The sequence below is a fragment of the Lemur catta genome, chromosome 24 (assembly GCF_020740605.2).
Source record: "Lemur catta isolate mLemCat1 chromosome 24, mLemCat1.pri, whole genome shotgun sequence".
Classification (NCBI taxonomy): Eukaryota; Metazoa; Chordata; class Mammalia; order Primates; family Lemuridae; genus Lemur; species Lemur catta.
Genome location: NC_059151.1, coordinates 3809245 through 3825029, shown reverse-complemented (window position 1 = coordinate 3825029; position 15785 = coordinate 3809245). Strand labels below are relative to the sequence as shown.

The 15785-nt window shown below is 41.3% G+C and overlaps 1 protein-coding gene across 5 annotated transcripts in view; it reads right to left on the bottom strand.

The window, feature by feature from the left end:
- Window positions 1–6146: 6146 nt before the first annotated feature.
- Window positions 6147–15785, bottom strand: part of ARHGAP24 (Rho GTPase activating protein 24) — a 289475-nt gene continuing 279836 nt past the window's right edge. For all 5 annotated transcript variants that reach the window (XM_045536754.1, XM_045536757.1, XM_045536756.1 and 2 more), the window contains 3 exons: window positions 15551–15672; window positions 8499–9576; window positions 6147–6881 (listed from right to left, as the gene is read on the bottom strand). In XM_045536754.1, coding sequence (XP_045392710.1) covers window positions 6638–6881; window positions 8499–9576; window positions 15551–15672 — 1444 coding nt within the window. In that variant the 3' untranslated portion in view covers window positions 6147–6637. The remainder of the gene's footprint in view (window positions 6882–8498; window positions 9577–15550; window positions 15673–15785) is intronic.

The window sequence follows — 15785 nt, the reverse complement described above, 5'->3', positions numbered from 1 at the left end:
GTCAGAGGAAATGTGCTTCCCTTACCATAAAACCAAATCCAAACCCAGACTTTGTTGGAGTTTGCCTGTTGACGATGGTTATTATGCTGCTCGTTGTCTCGGGTTGCATGTGCTCACAGTACCTGGGAAAGGTCTCACATGATGTCATTTTGACACCTGGTGACAGAAACGTGACCTGTGGTCTGACTGTGCCAGGGAATAAATAAGAAATAAGGATTGACCTACTTTCTCACCTCGGGTCAAGAGTGTGTGATGTGAATGTGACCGCGAGGAATGCTGTTTTCGTTTGAAACTGGTTGCTTCTAAAACATGACCTTTGTTTCTGTCTGCAGATACTAGTTGTATAGCTTTAACTCAGGAAGTTTCCTTTAAGATATGAAACCAATGAAGGAAAAAAAGATCATTTCCTGGGAACATTAGGTGAGTAGAATAGGGTTAAATGTCCTAGGTTAATTCTCAGATTCCTAATCGGTTTAATTATATTCTAAGAGAAAAGGCAAAAGCTTTTTTTCTTTTTCTTTTTTTTTTTTTTTGTCTACATGGTACCCAACTTCGATATCTCAAACTCCTTGGAGAATTAAAAAATATGATTTTGTGGCTTGATGAGGGGGTCACTGCACTGGCATTAGTTTACCTGGCAGTGTCTGAATGGCATTGAGGAGTGGCCCTTCTAGTTCTGTAAATCACATGTTGTACTTAACCAATTAATTACTAGAAAGCCTGGAAGATAAACATACTTATTCTTTGGAGTTACCACATTTATCCTTTTATTTATTTTCTGTTGGAAAATAGAAACCTTTCATTATCTCTGGCATAACTTCTCATTTAAATCACAGATCCTTACTCTCTTTAAAAAAATAAGCTTAAAAAATGGTCAGTCATAGGTACCTGAAATTGCCCACAGTAGTAAGAAGGGAAATTGAATTCTGCAAGATTGTTCACGGAGAGAAAGAGAGGAGAGGAGGAGTACTGGTGCATTCCTGATACCATATAGGGTTACCAAATATTTGGTAATTTTGACCAAGTTTGCAGTGAGAAGAAACAAGGGGTCTTGGATATTACTTTACTTGAAGGTACTTAGGAAACAACGAGCCGTGAAGGATGAATCTACTTGCTCAATGACGGCCCTGGGTTCCAGCCAAGGTAGAGGTTTCTGACATTGCCAATTCATCAGAATGGTGTTTCGTACTGGCAACATGCCCTTTCTCCCAGGGTCTTGAAAGGCATGCTTGGAAGACGTCTGCAAGCGGTGAAATGCCTGACAGTCGCACCATCTCAGATCACCTCGCGTCGGGAACCACTGGAAGCATCTGTAGCAGGTTACATTTCTCAGACAGCCGAAATGCGATGACACAAAGACAAGTTAAACACCCCTGTGAAGTTTACCGCACTCTTTATGTGAAATATTTCTCACCTTAAATGCATTCATATCCTGGTATAAAAACCAACATACAATAAGTCCAAAGTGCAATTTAGGGGATTCAAGTTTCATTCCATGGAGTAGGTGGTTTTATTTCCTCATCATGGAATTCGCAGTGACGTCCTTCGCTTGATCTTGTCTGGCATCTTTCTGTTTGACCAATAGTCCAGATTGTTTGCAACTCAAAAGTAGATACAAAATTTTATTCATCCCTGAGCAAGAGCGAGACCCCATCTCTACTAAAAATAGAAAAATTAGCCGGGCGTGGTGGCACATGCCTGTAGTCCCAGCTACTCGGGAGGCTGAGGCAGGAGGATCGCTTGAGCCCACGGGTTTGAGGTTGCTGTGAGCTATGATGACACCACTGCACTCTAGCCTGGGAGACAGAGCAAGACTCTGTCTCAAAAAAAAAAAAAAAAAAAAAGAAAAGAAGAGAAAAAAACAACAGCAAATAAAGCAAAACAAAACAAAGCAAAATGTTATTCATCCAAAAACGCCTTCACTGTCTACCCAGAAGGGTGTCTCACACATGATTACCTTCCATTAATACTTGTAAAACCGTGTTGAGAATATTGTCTGTGAACAATTATACAAAAAAGCAATTTTTATAATGCAAATAATATTTTACACAAACCAAGGGAACTAATAACATTAAAGCATTTCTTCAATAAAAGGAAGATTTTCAGAAAGCAACTGCCTCTTCCTTAATGTTAATATATTGCAAACTTGCATTTGGCATGAATCAAGTTCGAAGAAGATGGCTCTGAATTTCTAGTTTAACTTCTCAGCTACATTATAAAGCAGTTCGTTAATTCACTTTGCTTAAAAATAAGCAGTTACAGCACAATAACTTTATCTCATTTATTTACTTTTTTAAAAAAATAATGTGTTTTAATTAGTGGTATGCCTTGAATGAGTCCATTTAATTATTTGCTTTACACAAGAAATCTGTTTTTTTCAGTGTTCTTATTTTGTCTAATTGTATGTAAGTACACTTAATCATCATAAGAGAATTTTGGATATTTTCCATTATATTATGGGAGATGAAACCATTTTTAAAATTTATATTTAAAAAACGCCCAATGGGTGTTTGTCTCTGCATTATGGAAAGTTTGCTGTTCTACGCGTTTCTTCCGGGAGCTGCTGGGGCTAGATGCTGAGCTCGTTATACTGCAGGCATCAAAATCTCCAAATCAACAAACGATATCACAACAGGTACTGGAGTCTCTTTGCAATGACATTCTTATATGAAGCCAAATCTCTGAAATATGTTCACTCTGTTGGTGACTGTTGGAGCCCTAAAATAAAGTAGAATGTGGTTATTTATTATCTTCCGTTAAAAGATCCAACTCATAACATCCCTGAATATCTGATCCACAAAATTGAGCTGTAGACATTCACTCATTGATTCATGCCACAAATATTTGTTGAGGCCTTCCATCTGCCAAATTGTTCTAGGTTCACAGAGTTGTGATGAATTCAGCAAACTTCCTGCCGCCTTGTAGTCTACATTGTGGAGAGGGATTTGAACCCAGGTCTCCGATTCCGAAAGCTCATGCATATTCTTTTTCCATGGTGAGGTTCTAATCTGGCGGCAGCTCCACAGTGTAAAGAACACCAGGGTTTGTGGCCAGCGTCACATTCTCTAATGCTGTCCTGAATTTTCAAGGTGACATATCGATAATATAGACTATTCTACCTGGGAAAGATCTAATTTCTATTGAGGGAGATTCCAGCTTGTGAATAAATAAACAGGAATGAGTATTTAATTCCGCTTGGAGTTCTTAGTCATTTCATAATGTTCCATATAAAATCCATGTTACAGTGCACGTGAGGTCACAGGCAATTCTATTTTAAATGTTCCCCAAAGGATGTCCTGCCACATAGTGGGACGAGTGAAACACAGTAGGTCCAAGATCCAGAAGCAAACTCTTGGTCTTGAAATTATAGTTTAAGATTTATTTTAATTACCTAAATAATTTTAATTAATATAAGATGTAGCAAATGAACTCTCGATACTTCCTAACTACTTTCTCATTTCTTACTCATTTCTAATTTATTCTTACGTTAATTTGCAGTTGATTTTTTTTTTTTTCTAGGCTTTTAGCTGAACTAATGGAAACCCAGATGAACATGCTGGTCCTGGTATTCATCCACTGAAGGTCATTATGACTGAGGCCCATAGTTAAAATTAACAACGGGATCCCTCAAATATCAAAGGTTGAATAACACACTGTGTGTGTGTGCGCACACATGTATGTATTCTCATTCAAAAAAATTAGTGCTGACACTCTGTTTGGCACAAGGCATAGAAGGGGAGGGATTTAAGATCAGTAAGATAAAATCCTGGTCCCTTGAGAAGCTCCATCTATCAGTAGAGCTATTGATGGAGCTAAGTGGCAGGCAGTGGAATAGGTGCATTACCACCTTTAAGCGCTACAGCATCCCTACTGTGTGCGAGTTATTGTCTCCACTTTACAGTTGAGGTCAGAGAAGGTCAGTGGCCCGTCCTTGCCAGGCGTCTTGCATAAGGCATGTTGAGATGCATATCTAAGTCTGCATGGCTCTCCGTTTTCCACTATTTCCACTCCACCATGCTGTCTCCTAAAATGCTTCGTATTTGGCGAAGAAAATAAACAGATGCAGGAAAAGTTAAAAGACATACGTGCAAAGTGAAAGCACAAAAGGCAAATAACTCCGCTTTGAGATTCTAGGAAGTTTCCTGGAGGAACTGCCATTGATTTGCTGCTTAAAAGATGCTTGGAGAGCGCCGGACAGAAGGAATGCAGACAAGGAGGACGTGGCAATGGTAGGTGGAAAGTTTTAGAGACGTGAGCTGGTACGGTGGGGAGTGGTAGGACATGAGAGTGGAACAGAAGGTGAGCGTCGTCTACACTGTGTGACAGGCTTTGCCTGGGTAAGGCAGTCATCAAAAGCATCATCAAGGCCGAGCTATAGTCACATGTGTGATTCCGAAAGGGCGGCCTGTAGAGGATGAGAGCAGAGGCGGGTACTGGAACAAAAGCAGCCGGATAGGAGGTTTTCATCAAAAAGTGAAGGGAAACCGATTAAAGAGGCAGATTAAAAAGGCGCAGATGGGTGGCACAGTCTAATTGGTGAGAGAATTTAAGAGTGAATTAGGAAAAAATAAGAGTTACCATTTACGGAGTCCTTCCTGTATGCTAGCTGCTGTGCTCGGCCTAACAAGCCATCGCATTCAGGCCACATGACGAGTCTCTGGGAGCAGCACTTTCATCATTCCCATTGCACGGAGGGCAAAGGTACGCGCTGGAGCTTCAGCAACAGCCGGCAAATTGCAGAGAATTTGAACCCAAGCAGTTTGCCTGCCTAACATTTATTTTATTCCTGTTGCATCATGTAGGTTCCTGGGTGGGTCCGAGGTTTTCACTAATTCAGACAGGGGCTGGAAAAAGATGAAAAGGTGTAGAGGGAGAGTTATTGAGATCAGTTTTGCCCATTTAGAGTTTGAATTTCCTGTAGGATATCCATGTGGAAGTAGCTGGTTAAATAATTGGAAAGTGGAATTAAAGCTAAAGAAGTTAGTGCTGTATAGATACTGCGTGAAACCAAAGGACCACATCACGCTTGCTCAGCGGGCAGGTAGAAACAAAAGCAGGACAGTGACAAGAATGAATGCTGTAAAGACCATGCCCCCCCCCCCCCCGCCTTGAAAATAAACACACACAAACGTACGACCTTCAAACAACACACACTTCATGAACTCAAGTATGTAGTCTTTATTTCCAGTTATGCCTTTTGTGACTTTTTGTTATAGTGTGAGATTTATCATCTGCCTGTCTTCCCAAAAATCATTGCCTTATTGAGGTGTGAAGAATTGTTCTTCCAAAACTCCAGCTCCAGAGAGCCCTGGGTTTTTCTAAAAAGTTAGCATTACTGATGTTCACATTTGTCAAAATTGGACCTTCAAACATTCATGATTTAAAATTACTGTGAATGAATATGTTTTCAACGGGGAAGGATGATATTGTCAAAATTCGAAGCAAAATAGTTTGTTTCCTCCAACTTTTCTCTTTCTCCTCCTGATCCTCTTCCCAAACTGCAGCCCCCCCCCCCCCATCTTCCTCTTGCTGCAAAACACCTTTACCAGCTATGACGTAGAAAGAAGCCCAGGTTGCAATAGCCTTAGTGAGAGAAAAATGTCACTATATGACACGCCCTGTAGCAGTTTCGCTGAGAGGGACACAGTGATGCCCTTTCACCGCTGGTATTCCAAAGTGCAGTTGTTGGGGGGGCAGAGAGAGGTTTTAGGTGGGGGACAGGTGCTCATATGCGCATAGGTTAGCAAGTGTTTCCCAACTTTGAAACTGCAGGAAGAATTCGTCTAATAACTATCTAGCAGTCCTAGAGATTCATTTCAGAAGGACAGAGTAATTCCAGGCATGGCTGGTAAAATGCCATTCTTTACCATTTTTCCCCTCTAAGGAGCATTGTGCGTAGTAGGTATGCATCCAGCGGTCTGGCAATGCAGGCAGGGGGCCTGAGATGGGGGCTTTCTTACGCAGCTTCAAAGTTTCTACATCAAATCATCATCTCACAAGACAAAACTGAGATGAGCCAAGGGAAGAACTGAAACAGAGCTCAAAGGTTCCTGGTGATCCTACTGTATTTTATAGAACTATTTGCATTTCTCTTTTTGGTCATGGCAAGGTCAACTGGCACAAATAGCACAGCCACAAAGTTATTTTTCTTTTGATTTTTAATAACTCATCTTATATATATTTATATATATTTATATTTATGCTTATCTTCATTTCTTCAGCAAAAAGGGAAATAAAAATATTGATCTATAAAATAAGCTGATGATATAACACAATGGCAAAAATAGCTCATGTTAAGTGCAAGAGGTGAAGCTTGAAAGCAAGCTAAATTGCAACAACGTATCGATTTAACATTTTTAAATACAAGACTTGCAATAAAATAATTCTTGCAATATGCTTCTCATTTTTAGTTTACGGTTTAAAAACTACTCTATATACACATATCCAGTTGTAACACTTGACAGTAGCATTATGAGGCATGATATAACTTTGGTACACATCGCAGATATGGATGGCTAATGTCTGTAAATGACACTCCTTCACCAGTTAGACTCTGTACAGCCAGGTGACCAGCCACCTGATCCTGTATACCGTCCCCCTAGAATCCCCAGAGTTCTTCCCAGCCGGGGACGCAGGCTCACTGGATCCATATCATGTTTCCTCGCTCGGTTCTCCTGGGTTCCACCGTGAGCTCCCCAAACGTGGAAAAAAACTGCTCCATTTCCTTCTGTAGCATGTCATTTCTCTTCTCAGCGTCTTCTTTTGCTCGCTCTGCATTTCGCATTTTGATCTCTATCATTGTAAACTTTTTCCTCTCTTGATCTAGTTCATCGTGGAGGCTCATCATTTCTGTTTCCAAAGTCAAGTTTCGTTGTTCTAAGCTACAAAGGATGGGGGGGAGGGAGGAAGAGATAAAGTGGTTTTATTCACATGAAATGCAGAGTACAAATATTTTCTAAAATCTCTACAATGCTTAGAAACTTGGAGTAAAGCACTTTTAAATAAGTAAAGCAAAGTCCGATGGTTTAAAAGGTGTGATTACAACCATTTCAGTAATTGGGCCCCAAGCACTCAGCTGTCATTTAACAGTGAATGAATGAATGCACGGAAAAGAGGCAGGAGGCAGCTCAACCCAGAAACCTTCCTTAACAGTAAATGTAAACTTGACTTTATCAGACTTCTCCCCTTTCATTTAGTATAAAGTTAGAAGAAAGAGGGAACAATCACATTTGCTTTCTATCAAAGGAAAAATAAGTCCACTGCTAAAAATTGGCTTTTCTGGAGCAGATGATAGAGTTCGATCGTATAACGGGGTAGCAAAAGTAGCCAGCTAACACTGACAACGGAGGCAAAGACTACCCATGTTAAATAAGCACGCCACCTGGTATTTTGCAAAAATGGAGCCCGTCCAAGTAGGCTGTTGTCCCCAACTGCTGCCACTTTCCAAGATGTTAATCTATCTTAGGCTATAGGTACTTTATATCGCTATAAAGTGATAGCTATATTCTTTTGGATAATTGTAGAGTTGTAGATGACCTCTTTAAAAACAGCGTGTTTTCTCATGACCATGAAAATCCAAAACATACGTGAATACTGTTTAAAAAGGAGTATTAAATACTTGTTTATTATAGCATGTATCTGAGCTCACTGGACTCCTCAGGATCTGGAACTGAGCCTGGCAGACAGAGGAGCGTCTCTCAGCATTCCATGATTGAAAGAACCGAAAAAGAATGTCCATTTACTTCTATACCTTTTTTTTTTTTTTTTTTTGTTTTTGAGACAGAGTCTCACTTTGTTGCCCGGGCTAGAGTGAGTGCCGTGGCGTCAGCCTAGCTCACAGCAACCTCAAACTCCTGGGCTCAAGCGATCCTCCTGCCTCAGCCTCCCGAGTAGCTGGGACTACAGGCATGCGCCACCATGCCCAGCTCATTTTTTCTATATATATTTTAGTTGGCCAGATAATTTCTTTCTATTTTTAGTAGAGACGGGGTCTCACTCAGGCTGGTCTCGAACTCCTGACCTCGAGCGATCCACCCGCCTCGGCCTCCCAGAGGGCTGGGATTACAGGTGTGAGCCACCGCGCCCGGCCTTCATCCTTTTTTTGTCAGTGAAAACTACCAGGCCCCTTCTGGTCTGTTCACCTCCTCACAGCTCCTGACCTTCCAGCCCTTTGATGCACATCCACATAATTAATAGTGATCAGAGATAACATTATTGAGCACCTATTCTTTGCCGGGGACAACGCTCAAAGACTTCTTACGTGCATTGGAGGTAGATTCTACAGGTATTTCAATTTCTCACAGTAGGAAACCGAGGCTCCCGGAGATCAAGCTAATGTCCCCAGAGTCCCACCGCTCACAAGTGGTGAGGCGAAGACTTGACTTTGGGGGGCTCTGACTTTGGAGCCAGCATATTCAACCCTGTGTGTGATCCTGTCCCAGAGGAGGAGGGGGCTGTCGCACCCTCTCTGGCAGTTACGACCCCCAGATTTTCCTCACCTCTTTATCCTGGACTCGTACTCCATCTTCTGTTTGGTCATTTCCTGCTTCAGGCTGGACACTAAGCTGTGCAGTGCGCTGTGGTTGCCGGTGTTGTTACCCACGAATGTCTCACTGTTGTCGCTGCTGCTGGTGGCACGACTACTCCGACCTCCCACGCTCCTACGGTCGCTTTTGCTTTCATAGTCCCCAGGGTGGGCAAGGTCGTCCTGCGGGGGCCCGTCCAAAACAGGGTCCTCAAAGTTCCCGCCATAAAAGTCCTGCTCTGGGCAGGTGGTGGTGGAGGAGCGGCAGGAGTTGGAGTTCTCGGGGAGGGAGATTTCGCAGGACGAGGTGGACCAGGTGGCACTGTCCACGCTCTGTTTGTCATCAAGGTTCAGCGTGGAGAACTGCTGATGGACGTTGTCGTAGGTGGACAGCCTGTTGTGCTGGCCGGACTCTCCGCACTGCTCCTTCTGCTTGTTGTCCCTCAGGGTCACGTAGCCATTGGGCAGCCAGCTCATGCTGCGACCGTTCGCGGGGTTCCCGAGGGCGTCGATGTTCAAGACACCCACCCGCATGGTTCCGTTCTGCACACTGTGGGTGCCCATTTTGGTTCCAGACCCCTTCAGCGAAGAGGTCCGTCTGGCCTGCAGGCTGCCATTGGGGGTGGTTTGGGTTTTCTCAAAGCCTTCTGCATTGCTGCTGCTGAAGGACCCATTGGTGACGATCCCACTGCCCTTGCTGAAGGCTGGGTTCTTTCTGACCAGGAGAGGGGGGCTCCTGGAGACATCGGGCTTGTGAACACTATTCCTTGGGCTGTTGGTTTTGCTGCCCGGTAGAGCTGTGGGTGACCCGTTGTCCACGCTGCTTCTCTGCGGTGACTCGGACTTATCCCAGGAGCACCGCCGCCCAGGGCTGTCCTTGGTATTATTGTTCTCCTTGTTCTGCAACTGACCCACGGTGGCTTTCTTCTGAGTCTCGTTGTTGTTGTTGCTCACGCCATCGTGGGGCTTGCTTGGTGGTTCTGCATCTTTAGGGAAGAGGCGATCGTGTTTGCTAATCATCACCGACATCAGCTGCTGGACCACCACGGTGCCTGGAATTGCACAGACAGCAAAGCAGTGTGAGGGAGACAACTTCGGTTTATTTCCTATACTGAATATGACTTGTAAAGAAACATGTTTAGGTGAACATTCATCATTATTCTTAGCATTGCCAAACTATATTCTTAATTTCTTGAATATTTATTCTATGCCTTGAACTGTTTCAAGCACTTCGCTTTTGCAGTGTAGTTGGATTTTGGAAGAAATCTATGACTATATACTGTTATCATCACTGTGCTGTTAAGGTAAAGTGACTTGGCTAAGGTCACAAAGCTATGAAGGACCAGACCCAGGGCAAGGCTAGAATTATCTGGTTCCAAGACGAGGCTCTCAATAATTATATAACATTTCTTATAAGTTTGACATATAATTACGAGAAATCTTTCTTAGGAGGAGGTCACCGTAACCTCTCATCTGACAATAGTCTCAAACCATCAAGACACTTCAGTGCCATCTTTAAAAAGAACTCCATACGATCTGTGTATGGTCTCTCTAACGTAGCAAGACAAAGAAGTTCCCTATGACTTCTACTCAGCACTCAAAAGCTTCAGGGCATTTTAAGTGACATTAGCCAGGATGGTAGAGTGAGGACCTCCCAAAATCCTCTTCACCATAAAAGCAACTAGCAAAAATTTTCAGAATTGGCTTTTTCAGAACTCTGGAAACTAGCTAGTTGGCTTGAAGCAATCTGGAGAATATTTATTCAAGAAAAATGGCTAAATCTCAGTAAGAGCAGTAAACTCTATGGTGTATTAACCTGCCCTACGCTCATCCTTTTCTTCCCACTTTGCAGTCACATTGACGACCACAGCTCACAATCACAGTGAACACCACAGTATGACAGCCACTGAAACGGGCAGAGCAGGGTTGGAACTGCTTCAAAACTCATTTTCAAAGAACTGTCATTACTTACGAGGCTGGTCTTTATTTAACCTGACTAGGAGCTTGCCTGGTGTAAACAGTTTTTTTCCCCCCAGGGGCATTTGTTAAAAACAATGAACAGCACTTGTATTTACAAATCCGGAGGGTGAGATTTCCATAGGGAGCTTTGAAATGCTCTGATACATTCCTGGGAATCTAGAAGACCACATGCACATTTAGGATTGTGTGCATGCTCAGGGCTACGTATGTGCCCAGGAAAGAACTGAGAAGTCCCTGAGCTCTCACCTCTGCTAACACTAGGACTCTGCACAAGCAGAAACTGAAGGTGAAGGCAGAGTGGTAAACTGCCTAAATGTGTGTTGAGGGTTTGGCTCTACAGACACATAAAACCCCTCGGTAAAGACCGGGAGACTTATTGGCCCTAGGCATTTCAGGAAATCTCTTGTCACGAGTTGACAATGGGGTGAACCAAACAGAGACTTCAATGGCCATGCACAGCTAAAAATATAGACTTCATTGAATTAGGTCAGGAAAGATACTAAACAAACAAGCAACACAGAAATAATAACCAAAAAACCTAAGAAGGGAGGAAGAATATGGTATCCACAGTTTCCATGTATCATTAAAAATGCCCAGCTTTCCACCAAAAATTATGAGACATGAAAAGCATAATGTAAGTACAGCCCACATACGGGGGAAAAAGCAGATGCTGAAGAAGCCCAGGTACTGTACTCACTAGACAAAGGTTTAAAATCAGCTATTTAAACACTGTCACTATTCCGCACTGTGTTTGGAGACACTGTGCATTTAATGCTCTTTTACTATCTGCCCATATGACAGACACACATTTTCTCAAAGGTTTGCAGCTTCCATTCTACACGATTCTGCCCAGTGTTCTGGGAAAAGGGACCTTTTTCCCGTCACTGGACTACTGACATTTGAAGCATCCCTGCTTCCCATCATAGCTACGAACCGTGTGGGCGCGTTTAATTAATGGAAGAGTGACATCCCCAAGGTCCCCATGATGGGTTTGTGATCAGTCATGCCAAAGCGTACCTGCCACAATTACAGAGTGAGTGTCAGGGCTCCAGAGATTTAGAACGCTCTTTATTGTGTCTTCTTGGGAGGCTTCGATTGCATCTACTTTCTGGGATAATAAATGGCAATAATCCCTTGTAAAGGGACTTTCTTTGAATTTTTATAGCCATTTAGGACAGACTAGCTTGGTAGTAATGATGATGTGTGTGTCACTGTAGGTATTACCGTTTTTTTTTTCCTTTTTTTATTCCCTCCTCTGTGTCATTCTGTTGCTTAGAATGCTAATGAGGAACATTAAGCCCAGATAATGAGGACAGAGTGGTTACAATCCCCGGCCCATTCGGAAGAGTCTAAGCAGATTCCAGAGCCTCATTGTGCTGCAGGAGCCAGCGATTCCTCCCTGGCTCACAGAAAATGACACAGGTAGAATCTAAATACCATAGTATAAGCACTTCTCTTTATAATCATTGGCTAAGAATCAATTTTTCTTCAAAGACACCTAGGCACTTTAAAATGTATAAATGAGCAGTGTTCTATGCAATATAACTTCAATTTGGATGTTTTGCAATGAATAACCCTATATATGTGTGATGTTGCATGTCCAGAGATACATGCAAAATAGCTGATGAGTTTTGACAAATGTATACAGTCCTGGAAATTTACCTAATCCTAAGCTAGAAAAGTTCCCTCGTGCCCCTTTGGAGTCAATCCCCTGCGCCCACCTCTGGCTGATGGCTTCCACCGATGTGCTTTCTATCTCTATAGTTTGGTCTTTTCTAGAATTTCATATACATGGAAGTATACCGTGTGTAAGCTTTCATGACTAGGTATTTTTCACTCAGCATACTTTTGATATTTATCCATGTTGTTACACGTATCAGTAGTTCATTCTTTCTTTGGCTCAGTCGTATTCCATTCTATAGATGGGCCGTATTTGTTTAGCTACTCACTAGTTGATGGAGAATTGGTCTGTTTTCAGTTTGGGGCTATTATGGGTAAAGTTGATGTGAACATTTGACTGTAAGTCTTGAGTGAACATATGTTTTCTTTCTTCCTGAGTAAATATTTAGCACATTGCTCTACTGGGTCTTAGGATTAGTGTATATGTAAGTTTATAATAACCTGCCTAATGCTTTGGTGAAATGGCTCTAACATTTTGTATTTCTGCCAGCCAAACTTGGTGTATTTTCAGTCTTAATTTTATACTTTATAGGGGATGTGTAGTGGTATCTCATTATGGTTTAAATTTTCTTTTTTCCTAATGACTAAAGATGGTAAACATCTTTCCATGTGTTATTTGCTATTTGTCTGTTTTCTTTGATGATGTGCCTATATCAAATCTTTTGCCAGTTTTTCACTGGGTTGACTGTGCAATGTTGCATGAGTCTTTTATATATTTATTCTTTAAACATGTTATTTGATCAGATATGTGATTTGCAAATACATTCCTCATGCCTGTGGCTTATCTTTCTGTTTTCTTGAGAATATCTTTTGAAGAACAAAAGTTTCAATTTTGATGAAGTCCAACTTATCAAAATTTTAAAAATATTTTTATAGTTTGAGCCTTTTGTGCACTGTCTTTGAGTAACTCCAAGTCATAAGAATTCTTCTGTGTTTTCTTCTATATGTTTTTTACTTTTAACTCTTACATTTAGGTCTGAGATCTATTTCAAGTTTGTGTGCGTGTTGGGGGGATAAGGTTTGAGGTTAGTTAGTTTGTTTTTTTAGGATATGCAATTGTTCCAGCATGATTTGATAAAATGACTATCCCTTTCCCATGGAAAAGGGATATTTGTCAAAAATCAAATGACCACATATGTGGGTCTATTTGTGGACTCTCTGTTGCATTACAGTGATCCATATGTCTATCTTTATACCAATACCACACTATCTTGATTATCTGTGGCTTTATATTGTCTTAAAATCAAATTGTATATATTCAACTTTATTTTTCTCTTTCAAATTATTTGGGCTCTTCTAGATAATAGTTTTGGGTAGTGTCCTCTCATGCAAACAGAAACAAATTCTCATCTACTCTCTGTAGATCTCTGAACTCTCTATGTCTAGTTCTCTCTTCTCTGCTTCCTACTCCTTCAAATTCCAGCTCCCTGGGCCTTCTCATTGTCTAATCTTACTCTTTTCAGCTCAGCAAGCCCTGAGCTCTGTTTGCATTTCTCCTGCCTGTGATGCACTGTGGAAACTGCCTTCCAGCAGTGATCTGGGGCAAGCACTGGGTTCTCTTAATTTGTTTTGCTTTCTTAGCAATCATAGTCATCCACTGCCTGTAGTCCAATGTCTACAAACTGCTGTTTCATACATTTTTTTCTGGTTTTGTAGTTGTTTGATTTGGGAGGGTAAATCCAGTTTCTGTTCCTTCATCATAACAGGAGCGGAATGAAATATTGTCTGGCAGTAATTTAAAATAATGCTGAGAACAGTCTTCGAAGGGTTTTCTTCAAAACACGTATCTATCATATAGCTATAGATATGATTATGTAACAAGGCTATCATTAATGGCTACATCAATATTTGAATAGTAGCAAGAAGGAGAGTAATGGTAAGGAATGTATAGAGAATTTTAAAAAAGAAAGCAGATAAAAACAAAGCAGTCTCCATGCTTTCAATAGAATTCATATCAGCTGACTGCAAGTAGCATGTAAGTAGCCAAGAGTAATGAGTTTAATTCATTTGGACGTCTACCAAAATGAGGAAAGAAGGTAAAGATAAATATTGTGAGTTAGTAAATATTTAATATTTCTTAGCCAACCTGTGCAGTTTTTACTGCAGCCTGCTGTGGAAACTATAACGAAAGCACATGATGAGGGACAAAACCACTACACATGGATTGAACTTACTCTTAGATCAGGCTACTGTTCCACACACCTATCGCATCTCAGGGGTAGTTACTTCAGCCTCCGAGTATATTTGATTGAATTATAATATTTATATATAAAATATGGGGCAGAAGACAGGGAGGCATGAGCACAAATACAAGTTCAATCTTGGAACTCGAAGCAAGCGAGAATCAAAGCTTTCCTTCCATCTGACCTCTCCCTGTCTTGCCACAGCCAATCCCTAGAGCCGGCGGAGTTACTATGCAGGACTAAAAATCCTAGCTCGACATTCTCTTGCTCAATAATTATCAAAGACTCCTGAATGTAGAATGGTTTAGAAGGCCTTGAAAATATTGTGACATCTTTCCAGCCATTCTTCCACCAATCTTTCCTATATGCCCTGGTATCGCTGACCTTACCAAAATTTTCACTCAGATGTACTATGGTCCTTCTCACTGCTAAATGTTTGGGTCCTCCCCAAGTGTGATAGTATTAGGAAGTGGGGCCATTGGGAAGTAATTATGTCATGAAGGTGGAGCCCTCATAAATGAGACTGGTGCTCTTATAAAAGAGATCTCAGAGAGCTCCTTCACTCCTCTGCCACGTGAGGACACAGTGAGAAAACAGAAATCTATGAACCAGAAAATGAGCCTACATCTGATATTGCACCTACTGGCACCGTGATCTTGGACTTCCTAGCTCCAAAACTGTGAGAAATAAATTTCTGTTATTCATGAGTTACCCAGTCTATGGTATTCTGTTCCAGTGGCCCGACTGGAATAAGATGATAACCTTCTTACCTTATAAAGGATCTAATTCCCTTACCTCTTGAAATCAGTCATATAAAACCAAAATTAATGAATACATATTATTTGTTTTTTAATAACATTTGAATTTTCTAGAAAGGGCATTGGACTTGAACTAGATTTTTTTTTCAGTTCTTGCATGATCCTGTACAGATGATTTATAGACGTTCCATGTATTCTTGTAATGCTACTGGGGAGGCATTTCGTAAATTTTATGTTTAGTAAGCTAAAAAAAAATTGCATGACTCTCAAAGAGAAGGTTTTACATTTAAAGAACTTGAGTCACTAAATGGAATCGCCATAGAATCACTTATTTTCTTCATTTTCTTAGAGGAGAATAAATTCTGGCCAACCTGGAGACAGCCGATTCTTCTTTTGATGAGGGTGTACAGTAATCATTTGCTTACCCTCCATGATAGTCAAAGGATCTTCCACTTTGGGTCGCAGGATGTTAGGACCGAAGACAGTTGCCAGGTTCTGCACACTCATTTTGTTAACTCCAGAATAGGACTGTACTTCATCCAAGAACCTATTTATTGGGTGTAAGCATAGGATCAAAACATATAGGGTCACATTAGTCAGTGGTAGAAAACAGATCACTGGGGAATTTATGAATCGGAGTATGCTCAAAGATGATTATGG